The sequence below is a fragment of the Canis lupus genome, chromosome 20 (genome assembly GCF_003254725.2).
Source record: "Canis lupus dingo isolate Sandy chromosome 20, ASM325472v2, whole genome shotgun sequence".
Taxonomy (NCBI): domain Eukaryota; kingdom Metazoa; phylum Chordata; class Mammalia; order Carnivora; family Canidae; genus Canis; species Canis lupus.
The window spans coordinates 57,152,104-57,176,903 of record NC_064262.1 but is presented as its reverse complement, the minus strand read 5'-3'; the positions used below and the strand labels follow the sequence as shown (position 1 = coordinate 57,176,903).

The 24,800-nt window shown below is 62.1% G+C and overlaps 3 protein-coding genes across 12 annotated transcripts in view; 2 read left to right on the top strand and 1 right to left on the bottom strand.

Moving 5' to 3' along the window:
- The window catches only part of DOT1L (DOT1 like histone lysine methyltransferase), a 65,161-nt gene extending 54,154 nt beyond the window's left edge, over positions 1 to 11,007 (top strand). For 3 of the 5 annotated variants that reach the window (XM_025456808.3, XM_049098375.1, XM_025456813.3), the window contains 6 exons: positions 424 to 1,004; positions 1,294 to 1,496; positions 3,949 to 4,013; positions 4,397 to 5,326; positions 6,091 to 6,664; positions 8,203 to 11,007. In XM_025456808.3, coding sequence (XP_025312593.1) covers positions 424 to 1,004; positions 1,294 to 1,496; positions 3,949 to 4,013; positions 4,397 to 5,326; positions 6,091 to 6,629 — 2,318 coding nt within the window. In that variant the 3' untranslated portion in view covers positions 6,630 to 6,664; positions 8,203 to 11,007. The remainder of the gene's footprint in view (positions 1 to 423; positions 1,005 to 1,293; positions 1,497 to 3,948; positions 4,014 to 4,396; positions 5,327 to 6,090; positions 6,665 to 8,202) is intronic. The other 2 variants (XM_025456809.3, XM_025456812.3) reach the window with 2 other exon arrangements.
- A 729-nt stretch (positions 11,008 to 11,736) lies between these two features.
- PLEKHJ1 (pleckstrin homology domain containing J1) lies at positions 11,737 to 14,055 on the bottom strand. The gene is made up of 6 exons (XM_025456822.3): positions 13,882 to 14,055; positions 13,718 to 13,785; positions 13,197 to 13,263; positions 12,556 to 12,646; positions 12,421 to 12,484; positions 11,737 to 12,342 (listed from the first exon to the last, which is right to left on the bottom strand). The coding sequence occupies exons 1-6, from the start codon at positions 13,973 to 13,975 to the stop codon at positions 12,277 to 12,279; spliced, it is 450 nt and encodes a 149-aa protein (XP_025312607.1). The 5' UTR covers positions 13,976 to 14,055; the 3' UTR covers positions 11,737 to 12,276.
- Positions 14,056 to 14,096: 41 nt separating this feature from the next.
- On the top strand, positions 14,097 to 24,770 carry SF3A2 (splicing factor 3a subunit 2). Of its 6 annotated transcripts, none has more exons than XM_025456818.3 (9): positions 14,097 to 14,224; positions 18,954 to 19,118; positions 20,402 to 20,473; positions 21,514 to 21,560; positions 21,988 to 22,097; positions 23,069 to 23,118; positions 23,200 to 23,340; positions 23,643 to 23,711; positions 23,822 to 24,770. In XM_025456818.3, exons 2-9 carry the CDS (start codon positions 18,993 to 18,995, stop codon positions 24,641 to 24,643), a joined length of 1,437 nt encoding a protein of 478 aa, XP_025312603.1. In that variant the 5' UTR covers positions 14,097 to 14,224; positions 18,954 to 18,992; the 3' UTR covers positions 24,644 to 24,770. The 6 variants fall into 6 exon arrangements, with proteins under 6 accessions (XP_025312603.1, XP_025312606.1, XP_025312601.1 ...); XM_025456821.3 differs by having other exon boundaries at positions 14,217 to 14,332; XM_025456816.3 differs by lacking the exon at positions 14,097 to 14,224 and adding an exon at positions 14,395 to 14,549.
- Positions 24,771 to 24,800: the final 30 nt, after the last annotated feature.

The window sequence follows — 24,800 nt, the reverse complement described above, 5'->3', positions numbered from 1 at the left end:
AAGGGGGAGGAGCCAGGACGGGCTAGGGGTGTGAGCACCCTAGGTGAGCCAGACCAGGCTCTGAGCCGGCCCCGTCCTCCCGGCCATGGGGTCTGCACTGTGTCAGGGCTGTGGGCAGCAGCACAAAGAGCCCTGGAGGTTGGGGGCTCTCGTCTGGGCCTCAGTACATCTCATGAGGCTTTGGCCTGGGGTGTCCTGACGAGCACGCGCTTCCTCTGGCAGCATTTCAGCCCGGGCGGTCTGCCCTACCCACTTGGTGATATCCTTGTCCAGCTGCTGTGGCGTCTGGGCTGCCGGGTCTCTAGCTGAGACGTCTGACTGCTGCTGGCAGAGGCCCCCACAGGCTACGCAGGGCCGGGTGGCTCACGGCGCCTCGGCCACCCTGGCCCAGGCTCCCCTGAGAAACCCTGTCCCTCCCGGCAGGCTTTTACACGGGCTCGGTGGCTGTCAGTGGGGCCCTGGCAGGCAGCCCAGCGCCCCTGGCTCCTGGAGCAGAGCCCAGCGCCTTCGACGAGGTCTCTGGCTCAGGAAGCCTGTTCGCCAGCATGGGGTCCTGCAGCTCCACCCCGCAGCACCCGCCCCTGCTGCCACAGTCCCGTGGCTCCGGTGCAGCCTCACCCGCCCATCCGCTCTGTGCCAGTCCGCGGCTCAGCAGTGTCGCCCAGGGCCCGCTCCCCGATGCCAACAAAGGGGACCTTCCGTCCGAGGCGGGCTTCTCAGACCCCGAGGGCGAAGCCAAGAGGAGGATTGTCTTTACCATCTCAGCTGGTGGCAGCAGTGCCAAACAGTCGCCTCCCAGCAAACCCAGCCCTCTGCCCACGGGTGCCCGCGGGGACAGCAGCCAGGGCCATGGGTCGGACAGCCGCAAGCGGGGCAGGAGAAAGCGGGCCTCGGCGGGGACCCCGAGCCTGAGCTCAGGCGTATCGCCTAAGCGTCGGGCCTTGCCGTCCGTTGCCGGCCTCTTCACGCAGTCTTCAGGGTCCCCACTGAACCTCAACTCTATGGTAAGGCCAGGGGCGGCTCGGGGGCAGGGACGCAGTGGGGAGGGCACGGCGGCCCACCCGGCCCAGGCAGGTGCCTGCCCGTGGTGTCTCGTGTTCCCAGCCTGGCCAAGGAGACAGGCCCCGGGAGCACAGCCAGGAGGCCAGCCACAGGCCACCTTCCTCTGAAGGCAGAGGGCAGGCTTAGCCGTTCCCAGTGGTCTGAGCGGGGGGAGCCAAGGAGAGCCCTTGGGTGCCGGTGCTCGGGGGAGCCTGTTGACAGGGTTGTGCTGTGTCTGTGCTGGTCCCTCAGGTCAGCAACATTAACCAGCCTTTGGAAATCACGGCCATCTCGTCCCCCGAGAGCCTGAAGAGCTCCCCTGTCCCTTACCAGGACAACGACCAGCCGCCCATTCTCAAGAAGGAGAAGCCCCTGAGCCAGACCAATGGGGCCCACTACTCCCCACTGACCTCAGATGAGGAGCAGGGCTCCGAGGACGAGCCAGGCAGTGCCAGGTGAGTGGAGCCGGGCGGGGCTTCCGGGGGGAGAGGCCCTCGTGATGAGGTGGGACCTCCCAGGGCAGCGCCTGGGCAGAGGCCAGTCAGCATCGCACTACTGTCAGTTGGGGGGCGTAGGGGTCCTGACCTCGGCGCTTCCCCGCCGTGGGCCCTCAGCTGCGTCCACGGCTCCACAGAGCAGCCGTCCCCACGTGGACAGTGGCCCGAGACTCTTCACCTTTACTTGTAAGAAGCTGCTCGTGAAGGGCCCCAGCAGTCTTCCCGCCTGAGACTTAGCATCCAGGCCAGAGCCCGCCCCCTGGGCCCAGAGCCCCCCGGGGCGTGGGGCTACCGTGTCCCTTCTCGTTCCTGACCCCAGTGTCACTTGGTTAGAACAGATGAAGGGAGCGTGGGTGGCTGCAGCAGGAAAGGGCTCGAGAAAGCAGAGTTCCCCAGTTCACGTTGATGTTGCACGTCTGGAGTGTTGGATCGTGAATGATTTCTAATATGTAACAGCTTGATTAGATCTGGTTCACGTAGCACATTGCCTGTGTGGGGAGTGCAATCCAGTGGTTTTTGGTATATTCGCAGAATTGTGCAAATGTCACCGGTATCATTTTTAGAACATTCTTACCGTGTCACAAAGAAGCTCGTGCACGTTAACTCTGACCCCCCGCCCCCGGCTCCCACCACCCCCTCTGGGGACCTCCTGGGAGGGGGGTCCTGCAGGAGGTGTCCTTCTGGGTCTGGGTCCCCTCCCTGAGCCCAGTGTCCTTGGGGTCCGTCCATGTGGGGGCAGGTGTTGGGGCCTCTTCCTCCCCGGGGCTGGGTCGTATCCCGGGTGTAGACAAACCACATATAATTGTGTTCATTCGTTACATGCCAGTGGATACTTGGGGAGTGTCCAGTGTTTAGCTCCTGGGGATAACGCTGCTGTGAACTTTCATACACCTGTTTTTGTTTGAAAATGTTTACAGTTGGGGCCCCTGGGTGGCTCAGTCTGTTGAATGTTCGACTCTTGATTTTGGCTTATGACCTCAGGGTTGTGAGATGGAGTCCTGCATTGGGCTCCGCTCTCAGCATGGAGTCTGCTGGAGACTCCCTCTCCTCCCTGTGCCTCTCCCCTCTCCCTTGCTCATGTGCGTGTGTACATGCATGCACTCTTTCTCTTTCTCAAATGAATAAATCTTAAAAAGAAAAAAAAATAGGAGTGCCTGGGGGGCTCAGTCAGTGAAGCATCTGCCTTCAGCTCAGGTCATGATCCTGGGGTCTTGGGATCAAATCCTGTGTGGGGCTCCCTGCTCAGCGGGGTGCCTGCTTCTCCCTCTCTGCCGTTTGTGCACTCTGTTAAATAAATAAATAAAACCTCAGAAAATGTTTTTAATTTACACAAGAGTTTAACCTAGTAGACATTCTTGCAGGTGTGAGGGGAGCTCTTCTGACCAGTGGTGTTGCCCGTCTTCCCGTGTGCTCATGGCTGTTTGTCTGCAGAGATGTCTGTTCGGGTCCTTTTTTGTTGTTATAAGAGTTTTTTATATGTTCTAGAAACGTGATCCTTTTTTTTTTTTTTTTAAAGATTTTATTTTTTTATTCATGAGAGACACAGGCAGAGGTAGAGGCAGGCTCCCTGCGGGGAGCCCAGTGCGGGACGCCTGATGTGGGACTCGATTTCGGGACCCCGGGGTCACGTCCTGGCCCGAAAGCAGACGCTCAACCACCCGAGCCCCTGGGCGCCCTGACACGTGATCCTTTATATGATACCTGATCCGTGAATCTTTTCTTCCTTTCTCTGGATTTTCTTTTCACGTTCTCTCAGGTGTCCTCTGAGGAACAAAAGTGTTAAATTTTGATCCAGTTCCATTTCTGTCTTCTTTCATTGCTTGTGCTTTGGTGTCTTGTTTAGGTGACTCTGTTCTGTTCCACTTCCACATACAGAAATTATGTTTTTAAAAATTTTGCACTTCAGTGCTTTTCTTTTGTGTTGGGAATGTCCGACTTTGGAGTTTCCAGATTTTTTCCCGCCGCTTTCTCGTGTTTCCGGAGGTCATGGTGTTCTTCGGGATGTGCGTGGACAGTATCAACACGTAGAGTATACACAGTTTTATGGCCTGGCACCACTGCAAGTACCCACTTGCTCTAGGGTGCTGTGTGCTACGTGTCACGTGGGTGACACGCCGTAGACGATGTAGTGCCTGTGGCTATAGCAAGCCTTTGAGGTTTGACAAAGAGCTTGGGAGGCAAGTTAAAACAGGCGGCCCCACCTGCAACTTGTGAAGGGAAGTGACACCCCCGTTCCCGAGCTCTCAGCACTGTCCCCTGTGGGCAGTATCCTGCTCTGCCTGGTGGTCACAGTCCCCTGTAGAGCAGTCTGCGGCCGGGCGGGCTGTGCGTCGGCCTGCTTCTGTCCCTCCCTGGGCAGTCAGCGTGGAAATGGATTTCAAACATCTGTTATCTATTTTTTTCTTAATAGAATCGAAAGAAAAATTGCAACAATTTCCTTAGAAAGCAAATCCCCTCCAAAAACCTTGGAAAGCGGTGAGTAGCTGTGCACCCTGGCCTGTGACTCCCAGGCTCAAAGTGACCCAGGGTGTGGCCTTGACCCTCAGGAGCAACTACTCTGGGCTGGGCTTCCAGAATTGTCTCTGCATGATGCTAAATGCCGCTCCAATGGACCGTAGTCCCTGGAAGGCAGTCCCATCCCCTCCTGGTTGAACCGGGCCAGAGTCTGACACTCTGTGCTTGCATGCTCTCCCTGCACAGATGCTCCCGTCTGCAGCTCCCCGTCCCTTCCCACCCTCGTCCTGTTCAACCACCTGACCGCCCAACAGAGGCACTTGGGCTCCATGGCACACTTTCCTCTGGTGGGAGGGAGTGGCTCTCGGACCCTGGACCTCACAGGCTCTGCCTCTCCTCGGCAGGTGGTGGCCTGGCCGGGAGGAAGCCGACCCCTGCCAGCGAGCCCACCAACAGCAGCAAGTGGAAGTCCACCTTCTCGCCCATCTCCGACCTCGGCCTGGCCAAGTGCGCCGACAGCCCGCTGCAGGCCGGCTCCGCCCTGAGCCAGAACTCCCTATTCACTTTCCGGCCTCCCCTCGATGATCCCGGCTCGGCCGACACCAAGCTGGCTGCCCACCCCAGGAAAAGCTTTCCCGGCGCTCTGTCAGGGGCCGGTGGGCTGAGCCCAAGCAGCAACCCTCCCAATGGCTTCGCCTTCGGCGGGGGCCTGGCCGCCGACCTCAGTTTACACAGCTTCAGCGATGGTGCTTCTCTCTCCCACAAGGTCCCCGAGGCAGCCAGCCTGGGCGCACCCCTGAGCTTTCCTGCCCCACGGGGCAAGGAGGGCGGTGCCACAGAGCCCGGCGCCTTTGTGAACAAGAGGCAGCTGGACGGACTGGGCGGCCCGAAGGGCAGGGAGGCGGGCGAGCTGGGCCTGCCAGTGTGCGGGCCCCCGGACAAGGCCTCGCTGACACACAGCAAGCCCACCAAGGGCCGGGACCGCGAGCCCGACCTGAAGAATGGCCACAACCTCTTCATTTCTGCTGCCACCGTGCCTCCCGCGGGCCTCCTCAGCGGCCCCGGCCTCGCCACGGTGGCATCCTCGGCAGTCAGCGCGGCCCCATCTGCCCAGACTCACCGCCCCTTCCTGGGCACCTTCGCCCCCGGGCCGCAGTTCGCCCTGGGTCCCATGTCCCTGCAGGCCAACCTGGGCTCATCCGTGCTGCAGTCCTTGTTCAGCTCCGTGCCGGCTGCTGCTGGCCTGGTGCACGTCTCGTCCGCTGCAACCAGACTGACCAACTCGCACGCCATGGGCAGCTTTTCCTCGGGGGTGGCAGGCGGCGCAGTTGGAGGTAGGCAGACGCACGTCTCTCCCATTTGACTCTCAGGTCCTGTGGGCCGCACACCGTCGCCCTCCTGGACCACTGGGCTAATGACAACTGCTTTCCAGGTTCCCTTGCAGGGCCCCCTAAGGGGCGAGAGGCTGTGCCCACCTGTCCCCTTGGGTCCACTTTGCACCTGCCACCTCGTTCCTTTTCGTGAGATGCAGATGTGCCTGTGGTGTGGGCAGAGCACTCACGCGTGAGTCGGCCTGCGTCAGGCCCTCTGGTTGTGACGGCGTCCCTTGTACCTTCAGGAGAGCTGGCGCCACGACTAGGGCTTTGTTTCCTCCCCGTGGAGGTCATCTGTCCGACCTGACACAGCCCACGGGTTCTGGGCAGCCTTGGGGGCTGGCGCTGGGCAAGAGTGAGCGGCCACAGCGCCTGCTGCATGGTGGCACCGTGTAGGGGTGGAGAGGAGCCACGTGGCCGGGCCGGGCCAGGCCCCCTTGGGGTCCCAGACCTCTGCAGCTGGCTCCTTGCTGGGCACAGGCGGCCAAGGCCCTGTCCCGCGGCTGGGAGCCCGGGTGGGCGTGCCCACAGGGGGTGCGGCCCAGCGCTGCCCTGCAGGTAAGTTGCACCTGGCCGCCCGTGCCCCTGCTGCTTGCTGCTTTGCCCCTGCCCTTGCGACGCACGCGGAGCTGCGGCCACTGTCTGCTTCCCTGTTGTTGTGTCTCTCTGCGCTTGACTGGAGAGTGCCCACCTGTTGAAGCTGAGTTTTTCTCTCCTGTTTGCAGGTGTCTTTAACCACGCGGTGCCTTCCGCCTCCGCTCATCCGTTTGGAGCCAGTTTCGGCAGCGGGGCTGCGTGTCGCAGCGCCACGCTGAGCTTAACCCCGCTGCAGGCGGTGGCCAGCGCCCCCGCGTCTTCCTTTCAGGCCCCGCCCCCGCCCCCTCCGGGGCAGCCCGCCCTCCCCGCACCCCCTCCCCCTAACGCCGCCTTGCCTCCTGCCCCCGCGCTGCTCCCGGCTAACTCTGAGCCCGTGCTTCTGCAGAACCTTGCGTCCCTCCCAGCTAACCAGGCTTTCTTACCCGCCTCCTCTGCCGCCTCTCTGCAGCCTGCTAACGCCTCTCTGTCCATCAAGCTCGCCTCCCTCCCGCACAAGGCCCCCCGCCCCTCCTTCACGGTGCACCACCAGCCCCTGCCCGGGCTGGCCCTGGCCCAGGCCGCGCCCGTGATCCCGCAGGCCAGCTCCACGGGGCCGTCTGCCGTGTGGGTTTCCCTTGGCATGCCGCCTCCGTATGCCGCGCGCCTTGCGGGGGTTAAGCCGAGATAAAGACCTTGCTTAGCTAGCAGTTCGTATTCTGTAAGGTAAGGCTAGAGCCCAACCAGGGGGCCCGTACGAGACCCTGAACTATCTGTCCTTCCTTCCGCAGACAGTGGACGGGCCCGCAGGGCTCTGAGGAGGGCCCCAGGGGACCCAGGCTGTTCTGCCTCGGGTGGAGACGGTTCTGAGAGGTGCAAGGGAAGACAGCACAGGGAGGCGAGGGAAACCGGGTGGCCAGGCAGGGCTGGCAGTGTGTTCCGGTCTCTGGGGCAGAAGAGCAGCCACCGTGGAGCTCCAGGGAGTGGCCAGCTCTCGCTGCCCGGCCCAGCCCTTTATGGGCCCCCTGTGGGCCCCTGCCCAGTGGAGGTGGCAGGACGACGGGGAGAGGGCTGGCAGCCTGGCCCATCCCCTCTAGGCCGAGCCTCCCATCAGCACCCTCGGGCTTCACGTGTGCAGCGGCCAGGGATGGGGGCCACCAGGGGAGCCCAGAGCTCGGCCTTGCCGCCTGCCTGCTCCTCGGCCTCCTGTGGCCAGTGTCTCTGAACGCTTCCTGGAGGGCTTTAAGAGAAGGCAAGGCGTAGAGGGCCGTCCAGACTCGGTGCTCGTGCCTCAGGCTCCTGAGCCAAAGGCCTGGGCTGTGGGCAGTGCTTTGTCGTGGTGGCCACGGCACAGCTCCCGCCGCTCCAAGGAACGGGGCCCATGCCTCGGGCGGTCAGTGTGGAGTCGGTGCAAGGCAGTGTAGGAAGGGCCCGCCTTTGGAAGCGGGTGAGGAGCGTTGCCGCGAGGCCTTCAGGAAGGGTTTCCGTCCACTCCTCTGCTGGCGGCGTGTCCGCGTTAGGGGCTGGGCCCTGGGACAGCCGGCCGGCCTCTGCTGGTGCTGCTTGGTGGCCCGGGGGCGAGGGGCCCGCTGGGCCCGGGACTCGAGCGGGGAGGCCAGGTGCTAACGGCGCTGGGGCGGGCCGTCCGTGACCATCTGCCGCGTGGTTAAGTGGAAACAGGCGTGGGGCCGCTGGGGTCCGATGGCCTCTCAGTCAGGGTGCTGGGCAGCAGACGGCCTTACCTGAGGTCCGGGGATGGGCTGGGCCACATCCTGTTGGAAAAGCCCAGGAGGTAGGGCAGCTTTCGTGCGCGGTGGCCTCACGCCATCAGAGAAGGCGTTGTGCGGCCGGAGCGGCTGAAGAGGTCAGAGGTGTGCGTGGGCAAGCACCTGGGCGGCAGGCTCCGGGTCCTGGCCTGCAGGGGACCACTGCCTTCTGTCCCCCGGGCCCGCAGCCGTCACGGGCGCTCTCCCTGGGCTGGACCACGAGCAGGGCCTGGCATGTGGGGGCCAGGGTAGGGCCTCGGTGCCAGGTTCTGGGGAGGACGGGAGGACGGGGACCTGCTGCCTCTCAGTGGACCAGGGCCGTGGCACCGGGGGCCCCTGGCAGGAAAGGCGCGGTCTGCAGCGACCATGTTCTGTCTGTCCGCCGTCCATCTGTCCGTAGGAGGCTTTGGTTCCCTGGCCTGGGGGAATGTTTGGGCTCCCCCCGGAGAGCGAGACGCTAATGCTCTGCTGCCTTTCCTCCCGCGCTGGTCTCTGCAGGTAACTAGGATTTCTACCTCAACCGCGAGACCTATGCAAGGACAGGCTGGGCCGGCGGGGCAGGTGGCCGGCCCCGGGACGGCGAGGACGGCGAGGACGGACGGGGACGAGGCTCTACTGTGAATCCGCGCTGCACAGACCTGCAGGAGGCGCTGGGGCCTGGCTCCAGCTCGTACTGTCCATAGTTTTAGATAAAGTATTTATCGTTTTTTAAAAAGTATAAACAACTCTGACTTATTTTACTCCACCGAAGTCGTAAAGGCAACCTATTGAGAAGTGTAAATATTATATATGAGAGGATCTATATAAAAGACGTCCACCCGAAGGACTGGCCCGCCCGCGGACGCGCTGACTGCCGGTCCGGTGCTATCTCGACGCAGGCCTCGCCGCCGCCTCGTCCCCTTGGTGCTGACTGGAGGTTGACCAACGCCAAAAGCAGGCCGTGAGGCGCCTGCCCTATTTATTCCCGCCACTCTTCCTATACCAAAGGCATGGCTGTCTCCAGGCGGAGGGTGGCTCGCTCTGTTGTGACATTCCTCAGAAGAGGCCCGCTCCCCAGGGGGGCACCCGCCCCCGCCCCATCACTGTGAACGGCTCCCATCAGACTGTTGGCCCCTCAGTCCTGGGATCAGCGCCTTTGGCATAGGAACGGCTGGCGGGCGCGGGACGGTCAGACCCTCCCCAGTCCCGCGCGGACGCGTTCTGAGTGGTGCTTGAGGAAGGTCTGGTACCCGACTCCCGATGGCGGCGGGGCTGGCTGGTGCGACAAGTGCATTTACTTTTTGTCCGTCTCTGCTCGTCTCGGGCTCCTGCCGCAGCCCACCAAAGCGTGTAGCAAGCTCACGGCACGTGGGCCGGTGACGTGGGGCAGGTTAGTTGTGGGTGCCTGGTGTGTCTGTACAGAAGAGAGTCACGCTGATGAGTGACAGTATTTTATAGAGATGTGATGAAAATTTATAAATTTCATAGACTTGACTTCATTTATTTTTAGATTGTATAATGCACAGTAAACTAAAGAAGAAAGAAAAGTGAGGGGAAAACCTTTCTATTTATTCAAGTGCACACAGTGGCATGGGCCCAGGGCCGGCCCTCGGCCCCAGACTGCGCCACCGCAGTTCCTGGGGGCAGAGAGGACAGGCCCTGCGCCCCGCCCAAGTCCCTCTGGCCAGTCCATGCTGCTGCTCCCCGTCCCTGCCGCCCCCACCCCGGAGCAGCTCTGATGGTGCTTGGGAGTGAATGCACTGGGGGCAGGAGACCAGGGTGAAGCCAGGAGAGCTGTTCTGGATGCTTCCAGAGGTTGCCAGCAGGTCTCTCCAGCCCGCTGGTGTAGCAGTCTGTGACCAGTCCTGTGTCCCCACGCTGACCAGTGTTGTGTATGTACAAGGTCTTCAAAAGGGTGCGTCCTGAAGCCCCTAGTCCCCTGCAAGGGCCAGCGTCAGCCACGGTCCTGGCAGGGGGACCTGGGTCCCGAGATGGGTGCTCTAGGAAGGGCTGAGTAGGTGAGGTCAGAGTCCTGTCCTCAGGTGCTTGCACCCACCAAGGAATGCAGGGAACTTGCCTCTTTCCAGAGGTGGGCTTAGCCCGATGCTCAAGTTGAGGCCTTGAGGTCCGGTCCGGGCCTGCTTCCTCCTGACCCCCAGGGGCAAGTCCGGGGCTGGCCCTTCTGGTGGGCAGGCAGCAGGCTTGGGGCGCGCAGGCCACAGAGGGCCACCACAAAACACTCTTCTGCCTGCAGCCGCCTCCTAAAGGCAGACCAATGCGTGCAAGGTGGGTCTGGCCATTGACTGCATTCTGGAAGTCATCTGGACCCCTGCTTTCTACGAGCAGGGGCCTGCCCGAGCCCTGCTTTCCTGCTTGCCCTGGGGGTCACGTTCCTGGCCCAGAGCAATAGTTGAGGCAGAAGATGGTGCTTGTGATGGGTTCTTGAAATTGGCCCGTCCTTCTGTAACTGGCTGCCCTGGCTCCCTCCCTCTGGGTTGGTGCTCCCGGCGTGTGAAGGTGCTGAGCCTCACCTGTGAACCCCGAACCCTGGCCCCAGGACAGAGCAGTGCTTACTTGGCATCTCTGAGAGGGTCCCCCCCCCCCAACACACACACCCACCTGGGTCAGGCACACAGGGCTCCCCAGAAAGCTACAGGGTGGACAGAGGAGAGGTCACAGCACGAGTTCCTGGTGTCCACCACACTGCATCACTTCAGGGAGTGCCCGCACGGTCACTCACGTGGGACTTCCTGCTGACGTGCCATACGGGGTCTCCCGAGACGCTCACATGCACACACGAGCGCTCACATACAGGCCACTGCGTGTTTGGGGTCACCCCATGGTGGCCGAGCTGCCCCTGGCGCCGAGGCTAGCCCCTCGGCCTCCTGCGAGAGGGGAGGCAGCGTGCTGGTGCACGGAGCCCGGTGCCGCCTCTGACAGCGGGCAACTTCAGGGAAGTCAGCTAGGCCGCAGGGTGGCTCTGCTCAGGAAAACCTAACAGTGAAAACGGCCCTCCCGGCAGCTCGCCATCTCTTGCAGCTACGGACTGTGATTCCTCTAAGGCTCATGTGCCCCTCCTACCCCCCCCCCCCCCCATTCCCATGGTCCAGCCACACTGGTTTGTTTCCCACGCTTCTCAACCTTGATTTGTAACTCAGTCGGGGCTTTGCTTTGTGTTTCTGGTAGATTGTGTTTCAGTTGGGGGTGCTGGCGCGGCCTGTCCCTCCCTGGGCTGCTGGCTTGACCCTCTTTTCCTAAGAGAATCCAATGCACTCTGCATTTCCACCTCTAGGCGCTGTAATAAAATACTTGTTTTCACTTGAACCTGGTCTGGTGGCAGCGTTTCTTTCTGGTTATGATGCAGCAAGTGAGAGCCATGAGGGCCGGGGGCCCCAAGTGGGTAGGGCAGCGACTCCCAGCAGAAGTGGTAAGCTCCTCGGGGCTGACAGCAAGCACCCACCTCAGGGAGACCCAGGCCCCCAGTGCTTACACTTGATTAGGTCAGGCCTACCCAGGACACTTTTTTTTTTTAATTTTTATTTATTTATGATAGTCACAGAGAGAGAGAGAGAGGCAGAGACACAGGCGGAGGGAGAAGCAGGCTCCATACACCGGGAGCCCGACGTGGGATTCGATCCCGGGTCTCCAGGATCGCGCCCTGGGCCAAAGGCAGGCGCCAAACCGCTGCGCCACCAGGGATCCCAGGACACTTTTTTTTTTTAAATTAACAACCAACTTAGGACTTTAACGTCGGCAAAACCCTTCTTGATGTCCTGCTTATACTCGAGGGGAGGTCTAAGACCTGGGATCACAGATCATCTTTGGGTTTAATCCTATCACCCTTCTGTTCTCTACATCCCTGCCTCCCTGCCTCTCCCTGGCCTGGTTCGAGGTCTCGCCCTCCACTGGGGCAGCCCAGCCCTTCCTCCTGGGCATGGAAACCTCCAACCTGGGGCAGGCTGCCGTCCCGCTGAGGCCTCACTGCCCTCGGGAGCCAGCTCCAACCACCCGGGTCCAGCAGCCCCTCCCTGCATTCACTGCAGCACCGTCCCATGTGAAAAAGAGGTACCTTTATTTGAACAGAACAAGCTCGCTGGCCTGAGAGCAAATGCTTCCAGGTCCGCCTAGAGGCGGCTGGCCAGGGGCTGCCCCATCAGCAGGAGGAGGATTCACAGTGGCTCCAAGAGGCGTGGCCCCCACGCCCTTCACAGCATCGTCTGGCCTTGTACATTCAGCCTGCACAGAGCAGGAGACCTGTGCCAGCCTCAGGTGCCGCCAGGCCCCAGATGGACGTGCCCAAGGGGCTGGGCGCAGCTTCTAGGAGTGGACACTTGTCCCCCGGTAGCAGCATGTGGCACCAACAGGTACCAGACCAGTCTAGGGGGGTCCCCGAGGCACGAGCATAGGGGGGCTTACTGGGTTGTCTGTCCAACCTGCCCCCGTCCCCCGCCACCATCGTGGGCTTTTGAAGTCTTTAAGCCAAGCACCTGCTGCAGCAAATCCAGGCCTGACCAGGACACCCAGGGCCTGGAGAAAACAGGGAGTGAGTGCTTGTTCCAGTCCCAGTAGAAAAGGTGGCGAGCCCCACCCAACTCAGGCCTTCAAGCCACCCAGCTGGAACCTGGCCTCCTCAGATATGCCGAACTGCTCCAGGGGGTCCTGTGTGGATGAACCAGCAGCATGAGCCGGGGCCCCAGAGGCCGCTGCCCGGCCCCCTGCCCCCTGCCCCCTGCGCACCTTGCCAGTCATCTTCTGGATCTCATTCCTGTAGAATATGAGGCTTCTCCGCATGAACTCGTAGCTGGGGGAGAAAGTGGAATGTGCTCACTCAGGCCCCCCCCTCCCCAGCCCCTGGGCAGGCCCACACCTCACCTGGCTCGACGCAGAGCCCCCATCCACTCCTGACACTGCTCCTCACTGCAGCACTCAAAGTGGTACTTCCTCTCTGGGTCCTCCATGAAGCCTGCGGAGGGAGCGGTCTGTCTGTCCCATCTCACTGCCCGCCGCCCCCTCCGAAGCCCCCCCACGGGCCTCCACCTTCCTCCAGGCCAAGACGACTCCCAGCGGCTGAGTGGACTGAATGGTGCCCCCCACACAGTAGTTCCAGTCCTAACCCTAGAGCCTGTGGCCCAGATACAGAACCCTTCAGAGTGCGGCTACTTAATAAGTCAGGGGAGAATAGGCGGCACAGGACGTCCCCGAGAACATGAAGGGGGGACACGAACACCCTAGGAGTCCTTCTGCAGAGGCAAGGGCGCTGCCAGCTGCCGGCCACCCCGGAAGCCAGGCTCGCCTGGGACAACCTCCCCGACAAGGATCCCCCGCAGGCCCAATGACGTCACTTCTCCAGCCCCAGGGCGCCCACAGCAGGGCCCGGCAGCCCAGTGCAGCACTGCCCAACAGGAGACAAGGTCCTAGAGGAGCTGCACCCCGGCAGCCCGAGGGAAGGGTGGACTTTGTCTCCGCGCAGACCGGCGGCCGGGCCGAAGGGGCAGGGCGGGCGCGGCACTCACAGATGGAGAAGCCGCTGGGCTCTTCCTGGGTGATTCTGCAGCGCTCCAGCAGCAGGGCTCCGACGGGCTGCGGGAGGGGGCGAGTGGGGACCGGCCTCGTGGGGACCCGGGCCCCCGCCCCCGCCGGACCCCAAAGCCCGCCCGGCGCGCCCCCCCCCACACCTGTCCGGGCCCCGCTCCCGGCCCCTCCCCCCGCCCCGACTCCTGTCCGGGCCCCGCCCCCGGCCCCTCCCTCCCCTCCCCCCCAGGCCCCCTCCCTTCCCGGCCCCGACACCTGTCCCGGCCCCTCCCCCGGCCCCGCCCTCCCCTCCCCCCCCCCAGGCCCCCCTCCCTCCCCGGCCCCGACACCTGTCCCGGCCCCGCCCCCCGGCCCCGCCCTCCCCTCCCCCCGCCAGGCCCCGCTCCCTTCCCGGCCCCGACACCTGTCCCGGCCCCGCCCCCGGCCCCTCCCCCGGCCCCGCCCTCCCCGCCCCCCGGGCCCCCGCTCTCTTCCCGGCCCCGACCCCCGCCCGTCGGCCTACCTCGGCCTCGTCCGTCCGGAAGTAGAAGAGGAAGTTGACCACCAGCTTCACCAGCCGCCGCTTCAGCACTGCGGGCACAGGGCGGGCTCACGCGGGCTCGGCCGCCACCCACCCCCGCCCGGCCAGCCCGCCCGCCCGCCCGCCCGGCGCTCCGGCCCGCTCACCACTGCCTTTCTTGGGGCCTCGCATGCCCAGCTCGGCCGCCAGTTCGGCCGGCTGCCGGGACAGCGCCTGCAGCTCCTTCTCGTTGTAGCGCATGGCGCTGCCAGGACCCAAAACGCGGAGCGCGGGCCGCGCCCTCCCGGCCGCCGTCCCCTCTCGCGCCAAAAAAGTCCTACAGTGCCGTCCCGGAAGCGCCGTCGCGGCCACTGCGCTTGCGCGGCCCCGAGACACGCATTGTGGTGTTGGCCGGCGCGCGGCGCTAAGCCAGGCCCGCGTGGGGGAGCACGCGATACCGGCCGACACGGACGGCCGTTATAAATAACCACGCAGTCAGCTGGATCCGAGGTGGGAACCCAGGAAGGCAGCCTCACGACCGTGGCGCCCTCTACCGACGAGCCCACGCCCGCCCTCCCGCGGAAACCGGCCCGGCGCCCGCTAGGCGTGGAGAGCCTGGTGCGCACGCGCACTCCCGAGTTCCGGCCCTTATTCCCAGCCCCGCCCCCTTTCCTCGCCCTCTCGAGCATCAGGTCCGCCTCGCCTGGCGAAGCACGCATGCGCACACGGGAAGCCCTCACCCCTCTCCCCAGACCCCACCGTTTGCCCCCGGAAGCGCTTCTGTAGCCCGCGACGCGCCTGCGCATAACGTCTTCGTGGCAGCGGCGGGCGCGGGGTGAGGAGTCGCGCGGGGTGAGGATCCGGGCTGGCCGAGCGCGGCGGTCCCGGGGCCCTGGCTTCCCCGGACGGGAGCGGCGGGGGGCGGGGGGCTCTCGGGTTCGCGGCGCCGCCGGGCCCCAGCTCCCTGGCCGCGCGCGGGGTCGGGCCCGACGAGTCCCGCCTCCTCGGAAGTGTGCGGGTCGGGTCGGGGCCCGGCGGCGCCGTGGGGTCCCTGGCGGCGGGTCGGGGGGGGGGGGGGGAGGCCGAGGGGGCGCCCGCGACGGGCCCGCGCCCTGGCGTCCCGGGGCTGACGTTGACTTCGGTTGTCCGCGAACGTGCGTGCTGAGAATTTAGGGTAACAAGCTCTAGACTGAGCATCCCTCTTGGGGCCCCCAGGCGGCCCAGGGCGTGACCCCGGGGTCCCGGGATCGAATCCCCCATCGGGCTCCGCGCAGGGGGCCTGCTGCTCCTCTGCCTGTGTCTGCCTCTCTCTGTGTGTCTCTCATGAATAAATACAATCTTTAAAAAAAAAAAAAAGATTTGTATTTGTTTATTAGAGAGGGGGAGGTAGAGTACAAGCAGGGGGAGGAGAGGGAGAAGCAGGCTGACTGCTGAGCGGGGAGCCCGGGACCCTGGGGTCACGACCTGAGCCACCCGCGCCTCCCGATGGTCTCTGTCCACGGGGGTCTCTGTCCTTTTTTCCGTCCGAACAATGAGATTCTCTCAAGCCCCGGGCCCGGGCTGTTTCCCTTTCTTTGGGAATGCTTTCAGATTTCTTTGAGGATGCCTTCCATGCTTCTTGCTGTTCTCGCTCTGAAATTTCATCTAAGTCCTGTTCTCTTACTTTCCCCCCTGTTTTGCGTTTCTTTGTAAAAGGTTGGTTTGACTTGTACCCGCAAGCTCTTAAGTTCAGCTGTTTCCAAAGGTCTTGGGTTTGGGTTTTAACTGCCCTTGCTAACCTTTGGTGCCGTGCTCTGCATTGGAGGTGTAGTAACTCTCACCCTGTTTTGTTTTGTTTTGTTTTAATTTTTATTTATTTATGATAGATATATATAGAGAGAGAGGCAGAGACAAAGGCAGAGGAGAGGGAGAAGCAGGCTCCATGTGCCGGGAGCCCGACGTGAGACTCGATCCCGGGACTCCAGGATCACGCCCTGACCGCTGAGCCACCCAGGGATCCCCCCTCTCACCCTCTAATTAAGGAGGATGCTAACATTGCCTGGGGGGGTGGGGGGTGGCTAGCGGATGTGTCTGTGTTTGAGTTCCCAGACTCTAACCTAGCGAGTCTCACTGCCCAGCAGGCCTAGGAAACCAGACAGGCCTAGGTTTCTTTGGGGGTGCAGGGGACTCCCACTGTCAGTGTCTGAGAATACCGTTTCTAGCGTGCTCTCACTGTGTCCCTGGATTGGGGACCTCCAGGTGGACCCTCTGGGCAAGCTGCAGGGGCAGGGCAGGTGTTCATGGAATTCCTTCTTTACAGCCTGGCCCTCACTCCACTCCCTGGCTCTCCAACTCTCTCCCTCTGTGCCTGCCCCTCTAAGTGGAGCGGCCCTTTGTTCAGTTCTTCTGAGACTGTAAAACCTACCCAGGCAGTCGGGTGAGGGCCCCTGGGCTCCTGTAGGGGATGACCTCCCCTGGGGAGGCCAGGAACACTCTGCAGTGGGCTACAAGCAACTGGCACCTTGGGTCTCCAGTGGCTACTGCTTCCCTTTAACTTGGTGACCAGCTCAGTGTTTGCGTTCCGTCTTCCTGAGCCCGTCACTCTAAACGTGGACCCTTTTTGCAACACCCGTGTTGCCTTTGCCCCAGCCAGCCACTAGCATTTGAGGGGCTTATCTGATGGCTTAACAAGGAACTGGAATCCTCACCAGATGGGGTGGGGGGGGGGATCTCCTGGCTTTGTTAACACATTACTTTCCAAGTCAGTCTTATGGCTCTTACTGGCTCCCCACCGCTGGGTCAGTGGGGTGTTCTGGAGATGTCACTGCTAGAACAGGTGACAGGAAGTGAGGGCATGTCTCTGTCCTGGCCCCTGGGTCCCAGCCAAACTGGGGAGCACACACTGCCTTTGTTTTCTTTGTGGGAACAGCAGCCCCGATCGGATGAGGTTCCGTCCCACTGTGCTGTTGCTTTGCAGCTTTCTCTGACTAGTGACGCCAGGCGCAGCTTCATCCACCTGTTGGCCGGCTGCTGACTTGATCAGAGCACACTCCCACCCCTAAAAGCACCCAGTTTTCATTGTTCAGGTGAACGCCCTCCTGTAACAGCCTTGAGAAGCTGGGTGTTGTTCTCCACGGAGCCCTGGAAGTCCCTGTGGACCTGTGGGAAAGAGACCTCCCAGGCCCCGATCCCCACTGCCAGTGGAGGCGAGAGGGCCGGTCCCTCCACGCTCACAGGCATCCCTCTCATCGCTTCACCCAGAAACCTTGAGTCTCCCTCAGGGGCAGTCAGGTGCTTCGCCAGCAGGTGGGGCAGTGCTGGCCTCCCGTGAGGTCTGTCTGCAGGGACCACAGAGCTTTGGGCAGACCGTGGCTGCAGGCCCCCGTGGCTGTTGGGGTGCAGTGTTCCCTGGTCTCACTGAGCGTGGCACAGAGGGCTCTCCTGGTGTCATAGTCTCCTTTTTTTTACAGTGAAACGTTTGTTTCACAGCGTGATTGCCATAGTTGATGGTGCTTATTTTTCATGCTTTGCCTGACAAAACTTAAAAGTGGGCAGCTCTGGGTGGGCTCGTATAATGAAAAGTCTGACCCTGTGATGTGTATAATCCCCTGATTTGTCAGCCTTCAGGATGGTCGTGTTGCTGGTTCCCAGGTGTGAGGTCTTCATATGCTCATTAAGGGAAGAAGAACCAAGCGAGGGAGAGGTCTGGATCCGATAGCATTAGGGGCCGACCCGAGTCACGCTGCAGGCCATACCCGATGTGCTACTTTCCTATGGCCCCTGTAGCAAATCCACAGAGTTGGTGTTTTTTTTTTTTTGTTTTTGTTTTTAAGATTTTTAGTTATTTATTCACGAGAGACACAGAGAGAGAGAAAGAGACAGAGACACAGGCAGAGGGAGAAGCAGGCTCCATGCAGGGAGCACCATGCAGGACTCGATCCCAGGACCCCGGGATCAGGCCCTGGGCCGAAGGCGGCTGCGCTAGACCGCTGAGCCACCCAGGCTGCCCTGAGTTAGTGGTTTAAACGACAGGTCTATTGCTGAGCAGTTCTGGAGGTCTGAAGTGGGGGGGGGGGTGCCTGGGTGGCTCAGTCATCAAGGGTTGAATTCTTGACTTCGGCTCAGGTCGTGACCTCAGAGTTGCGTGATTGAGCCCTGCCTCAGGCCCTGCACTGAGTGCGGAGTCTGCTTGAGATTCTTTACGCCCTACCACCCCTTTGCTTCTCTATTCTCTTCTGTTCTTTTAAAATAAGTAAATAAATCCTGAAGTTGTTTTTCTTAAAGTGTAAAGGCAGGGAGACCTGCTCCTGCCTTTTCCCACTTCCAGAGGTGCCACCTCCCTGGCCCACAGCCTTTCCTCTGTCCTCACCACCAGCAGCGTGGGGTCTGCCCGTCTGTAGGGCTTCCATCCTCTGCCTCCCTCTCAGGAGGATCCCGGGGTCACCCCCACCTCAGGGACCTGGACTTGCCCGCCCCTGCAAGGTCCTTTTTGCTATTTATGGTTCCAAATCCTCAGGTTTCAGAGATTAGAATGGAGACATCTTTGTGGGGTCATATTCACTCCTGAGCCCCATTCCATGAACTCAGCTCTGCAGGGACAAGACACCGTGGGTTTACGCCAGGGGCCTGGGGCTGATCTTACCCAAGTCAAGAGAGAACGTGTTTGGAGGGCAGAGGGAGGTGCCTGGAGGTTGGATCTGAGCCGAGCCTGAAAGAACTTGGGAAGCGTGGTGGCAGGGAGTGGAACCAGGCTATTTAGGACTCAGGAGAGTCCTGCTTGGGCACAAGTAGGTCTTGGATTTCTTGTGCATTGGGCAGAAGAAGTAGGTAGGTAGCATCTTCCTTGCCTTCAGCAGATTTACAGCCGAGCCACAGAAGTAGAATTTAGTTTGGGGAAAGTAAACATAGACAAGTGGAAATAATTCAGAGGCGAGGACACCGAACACTTGGGCAGTCCACGAAGGCTTCCTGAAGGCGGTGAGACTTGCTAGAGAACTTGGCCACCTCTTCCCTGTTGCCATTTTGGGTCTCAAGCTTTTATACTCCTCGGACTGCAGTGGCTTCCTCTTCAGTCCCCCGGCGCCGTCATTCATAGACACCCCACCTGTCCTTGTTCACTCTTACTCCAGTTAGTGTGTGCTCGGCTCACCCGGGCCCTCAGACTACTGCAGGGAAGAGGAGGCTGGGAAGGGGGTCTTCACTTGCCCCAGCAGCAGCTGCCGAGTCCTGCGCTCTCACAGCCTCCCCTTTGGCCCTGCAGGTCTCTCTGCCAGTCTGGTAAAGCCCCAAGGCCCTCACCATGGACTTCCAGCATCGCCCTGGGGGTAAGACCGGGAGTGGAGGCGTGGCCTCCTCCTCGGAGAGCAATCGAGACCGCAGGGAGCGCCTCCGGCAGCTGGCCCTGGAGACCATCGACATCAACAAGGTTGGTGAAACCAGGGGCAGGCGGGTGGGCAGGCGGCCTCCCCACCCACGTTACCCCCTCTCCCTGCACCTGGTGCCCTTGGCCCTGCTCTCAGCTTTGGAGTCCTGGTCCGTAATTGAGAGCCCTTGACCTAGAGCAGCTCCTCCTGTCCACCCCAGAGCCCACCTGCTGTTCAAAGGGTCTTTTTATTGCTTGAAGTTTTTGGTTTTGTTTGATTTACCGGAGATGTGGAGAACTGTCAGTGGTGAGGGTCATGATAGCGTCGCGTGACTTGATGATCTAGCTGTAAACGTCAGAGGGCGGTGTTTTACTTAGGTGTACAGAGCTCTTGGTGGACCAGGGTCTCCCCACCAGCACTGCGGACATTTAGGGCCAGGTTGTTTGCCAGATTGTTTTGGGCACTTCTGGCAGCTGGGCAGCGTCCCTGGCTCCCACCCACTCAGTGCCCAGGAGCACCCTAGTTGTGACAACCACAGGCCCAGACACCACCCAGTGTCCCTTAGGGGCAGTGTCACACTGGCTGTGACCCTAAGGGTCAGAGTATGGTTTCCCTTAGACTTTGAACCTCTGTGAGATGTGTTGAGCCCTCACCATGTGCCAGGCACCCCCAAAGCTCCCAGCGTCACCTCTGAGGTCAGTTGTGTTACCATCCTCATGAGGAAAGAAGGGGAGGACCACCACTGCCAAAGATGACAGGGCCCCCGGGCAGAGGAGGTAGGGTTTGAGCCCCAACTGGTGTGCTCTGTGCCTCAGGTCAGAGTGCTTGTGGAAAGTCAGCCGTCTGGCCGAGGAGGCCCTGCACGCCGAGACAAGCGTCTCTATGGGCCTTTGTTTTAACCCATTTGCTTTTGTTCTTCCTGTGTCTGGCCTGTGCGGTGGTGCTTGGAATCCCAGGGGGGTTAGCCACCTGTCCCTGTCCTGACCCGGGAGGTGGACGCCCCACAGTGCCCTCGTGACTCTGCTTCCCTCTGGACCCAGTACTGCCACAGAGGTGGGGCCGGGGGCCAGCATTGGTGGCCCCCAGCCCTGCCAGGTGGCCTGTATCTGCGGGGGCCCAGGTGGTCCCACAGTGCTGCCTCAGAAGGCCCTGCGGGGGCCCAGGCCACAGGCTGCTCCTAGTTGTTTGTCCTCGGAACACCTGCCCCAAAGTGGGACAGCTGCCCCTCTCTGCCAGCAAGTGGTGGTCTGTGCCTCTTGGACAAAGACAAGGCTTTCGCCCCTCCTGGAGCAGGTGGGGACCACGGGGCGCGATGGGTGCTAACAGAGTGTGCTTCCCTCCCCAGGACCCTTACTTCATGAAGAACCACCTGGGTTCATATGAGTGCAAGCTGTGCCTGACCCTGCACAACAACGAGGTGCGTCCCTAGTTCCGGGCTGGGCTCTCCTGCCGCCAGGTCCAGGTGCCGCCTGTCCCGCTCAGGCGGGACTCTGTGCCCGTCCGCATCCTGGTCGTGCTCTCCCTGCTAATTCTGGGACGTTGTTCAGGGGCAACAACGAGGGCAACAGGCCCGGATCTGCTCGCTCACCTGAGTGCCCCCCATCTCAGCCTGCGCCCCCAGAGCCCGCTGCCGCTGTGGTGCGCCAGGGGCCCCTCCGGCGTGCTTCCCCTGAGCGTCGTCACTGCCGTTCCTGCACGAACTAGACTTGCAGCTGTGGGGCAGGCCCGTCCCAGACATTCTGGATTCAGTTTTTGAGATCTCATTAGTGTGGCTCTAGCTCATTTCTTTGAACGACCGTACATTGTCCCACGATGGTATAACTAGCGCTCAGGCTGCCCTGACCCACTCAGTGACAAATAGATTCCGTTTGGTCTTCTGCACACTGTGGAATGTTCTGATGGTCTTTCAGCGCGTGTACAAGTGGTGCTGACTCAGCCAGTCTTGCGTGTCAGGGTCTGTCCCCCTCAGCACTGCTGACGTCAGAGCCGGGTCATTCTCTGGGGGGTGCTGAGCAGCATCCCTCATCTTGACGACCACAGACATCCCCAAACGTGGCCCAGCGTCCCCCTGGTGGTCCCAAAACACATGGGGTTCACCTTGCTCTCTAGAGGTCCCCTAGGCTGCGGTCAGCATGGACGCGCAGGGTCACAGGGTGTGTGCACCGTTGGGTTTGCCAGCGGTTGCCAAGTAGTCTGCACCGTCCAGCCAGGTCCAGTAGGCGCCCTCCCATGGCAGGCGGCGAGACCTGCCGTGTCCCACACCCCGTGATTGCGGACCTTCGCAGACCTACTCTGTCCCACTCTGCATGTGTCTCATTGCACTTCATGTGGACCTGCTAGAGTTTGTTGATTCCGCGGTGACCCGGTGTCCGCTTCGCGCTGGGCCCTGTGAACACAGGCCGGCTCCTCTCTGCCCACCCGTTCACTTGGGCTGTGTGTGTGCTTTTCCCGCTCCAGGGCAGTTACCTTGCGCATACCCAAGGGAAGAAGCATCAGACCAACTTGTGAGTACCCCCGCCTCCTTCCAGGGCCGTGTCTGGTCTCCGAGGTACACAAAGCGCACTTGGGTCTGTCCTTGCGAGCCACGCTAGAAGCAGCCCAGCCCAGCCGTGCCTCGGGGCTGAGTGGTTAAGCTAACCGGTCTTGCTGGGGTGTGAGGCTTCCGTGACACAGTGGGAAAGAGATGAGGGCTCACGGAGACTCCCTAGTAAAGGACGGTGGGAAACGTGATGAGAAGGGACAGGTGCCCCGACCTTGTCCCATCCCCACTTCAGGCAAACCCTGGGACCCCCAGCCAGCACCCCCACGCCACTCGCCTCCCAGACAAAGCCCAAGGTCAATGTGGAGGCTGGTTAGCTCCCAGCACCTGGGCCTGTGGCCTTGGCAGCCTGTGTGGAGGGGCCACAGCGCTTGTGTCCGTCCCGCCTGCAGGGCCCGGCGAGCTGCCAAGGAGGCCAAGGAGGCCCCCGCCCAGCCGGCACCAGAAAAGGTCAAGGTGGAGGTGAAGAAGTTTGTGAAGATTGGCCGCCCGGGCTACAAAGGTAACTCTGGGAGTGTGGTCTGGCCTGCTGCTGGTGGTGCACGCGAACGAGCCTTTGGCACAGACCCCCGACCCTGTCCGTGAGCCACCGGGACTGCTGTCCGTTGGCCGTCGCAGCAGGGGCCCTCCCTCACCTGCACCGCTACGGGCACCCCGCTAGTGCCCCGGCCCCGCCTCTCCTGTGAACATTCCCAAACAACCCATCAGGGTGCCGTGGCTCCCCTGCGCCGTATTCCAGTGTCTCGGGAGCTGGGGATTCTTTACAGTCCTAGTGAGGGTGTGTGGCCATGGGGGTCAGCGATTCCCTTTCTTTTGACCTCGGGGTGGGGTGGGGCAGGGGGTCCGTGTAAGAAACCGCATGTAGGGGACTATGTTCCTGGGAGCTAAAAGGAAAGGAAAAACTACCAGGCAGGTATCCTAACCAAGGGTAGGGACGCCGCGAGGGTGACGGGCGTTCCAGGCAGGACGGAGCCGTGCAGCTGTGCTTCATAAGCTAGGGCTCGGATGCCAGGATCCTTGTGGGGAGGCCACTAGAGGCCTTTTGGCCATAATAGGGCACCTGGTGTCTGTCCTGATTAAAGTAGGGGGACGCTTGAGGGCTGAAGGAGGGTGTGGCGTGCCTGGGAGCTGGACGGAGAGCAGCCTGGAAGTGTGGGCACGGCCACTGGCCTCTGATGAAGAGGGCCGCCTCCCAGAAGCCGGGTACGGGCATCGCTAGCCTTACTGCACCCACATCGTGCTGTCCCAGCCCTGCAGGTGAGGGCCGCAGAGCCCACTCTCCTGCCCACACCCCTCCCTGTGTGATCTCACGCGGGGACCCTCCTGGCCCTGGGCGTGGACTGCAGGTAGCTCTGGTGTATCAGCCAGCTGGTGTCCTCTAGTGTCCTGCCCTCCCGTTCGTGGGCAGCAGCCACGGTCCTTTATCTTCGGGGGGACACGCTAGTCGGGACTTGAGACCCTTGTGTGTTGCAGTGACCAAGCAGAGGGACACGGAGATGGGCCAGCAGAGCCTCCTTTTCCAGGTAAGGTTAAACCTGGAGTCCCATCCTGAGTGAGGGAGGGTCCCTTGAAAGGCGGCGTTGCCACCTGCTGTGTCCCCACAGATCGACTACCCTGAGATCGCCGAGGGCATCATGCCCCGCCACCGCTTCATGTCCGCCTACGAGCAGAGGATCGAGCCTCCGGACCGGCGCTGGCAGTACCTGCTGATGGCTGCTGAGCCCTACGAGACCATCGCCTTCAAGGTAGTGCAGGCGGGGTCCACCGATCCTCGTGGGCAGGCAACGAGGCTGGAGTGTCCCTCCAGCCACTCACGGGTGCCCCACCTGGGTCCTTGGCTCTGGCAGGCTGGGGAGGGACATCCTGAGGTCCCAGGTGCCCCTAGCCGTAAGAAGCCCTCGTTCCCAGGCTGGTCAGGGACCCCATGACCTCGTCCTGGGCCCAGACAGACCACGACCCTCCCCCGGGGTGGCCGGCTGGCGATGTGGGCCAGGTCAGGTACCCAGAGCCGAATCCTGAGGCCCCTCTGCCTCCACTCCCTGCACAGGTGCCAAGCAGGGAGATCGATAAGGCCGAAGGCAAGTTCTGGACTCACTGGAATCGGGAAACCAAGCAGGTAAGTCATTCTGGGTCCGGGCAGTTCTGGGGCTTTCGGTGGCTGCCCTGCTGGCCTGTCCTTCACCCTGGGCTCCAGGGCCCCACTCAGCCCTTTGTGTTTCTGTCCAGTTCTTCCTTCAGTTCCACTTCAAGATGGAGAAGCCACCAGCCCCGCCGAGCCTCCCTGCTGGGCCTCCTGGGGTGAAGAGACCCCCACCGCCCCTGATGAATGGTTTGCCCCCTCGGCCACCACTGCCAGAGTCTTTGCCCCCACCACCGCCAGGAGGCCTGCCTCTGCCACCCATGCCACCCAGTGGGCCTGCTCCCTCAGGGCCTCCGGGCCCTCCCCAGCTGCCCCCACCAGCTCCTGGGGTCCACCCCGCAGCACCAGGGGTCCACCCCCCAACATCTGGGGTCCACCCTCCAGCACCAGGAGTCCACCCCCCAGCTCCTGGGGTTCACCCCCCGGCACCGGTGGTCCACCCACCAACATCTGGGGTCCACCCACCTGCTCCTGGCGTCCACCCTCCGGCCCCAGGGGTGCACCCAACAGCTCCGGGAGTCCATCCTCCTCCATCTGCTGGGGTTCATCCCCAGGCCCCGGGGGTGCACCCACCGGCTCCTGCTGTTCATCCGCAAGCCCCGGGGGTGCACCCACCAGCTCCTGCAGTCCACCCCCAGGCCCCTGGAGTCCACCCTCCAGCTCCTGGGGTCCACCCACCAGCCCCAGGGATCCACCCCCAGCCTCCTGGGGTCCACCCCCCACCTCCTGGGGTCCACCCTTCAGCTCCTGGGGTCCACCCTCCAGCTCCTGGGGTCCACCCCCAGCCTCCTGGAGTTCACCCCTCAAATCCTGGGGTGCACCCCCCAACTCCCATGCCCCCAATGCTGAGGCCCCCACTGCCCTCCGAAGGCCCTGGGAACATTCCACCCCCTCCCCCAGCCAACTGAAAAGCAGCCCCTTCTCCAGGCAAGATGGGTGTCGTGTGTTCTGGTGTTTTCCTTCCGAGCTAAGCCTGGTGCTCTCGTACTGGGCTGTACCGTGTCCCCAGCGCTCATTAAACACCTCCCCTCGTGACCCGAGTGAACTGCTGTGTCGGTGGGTGGG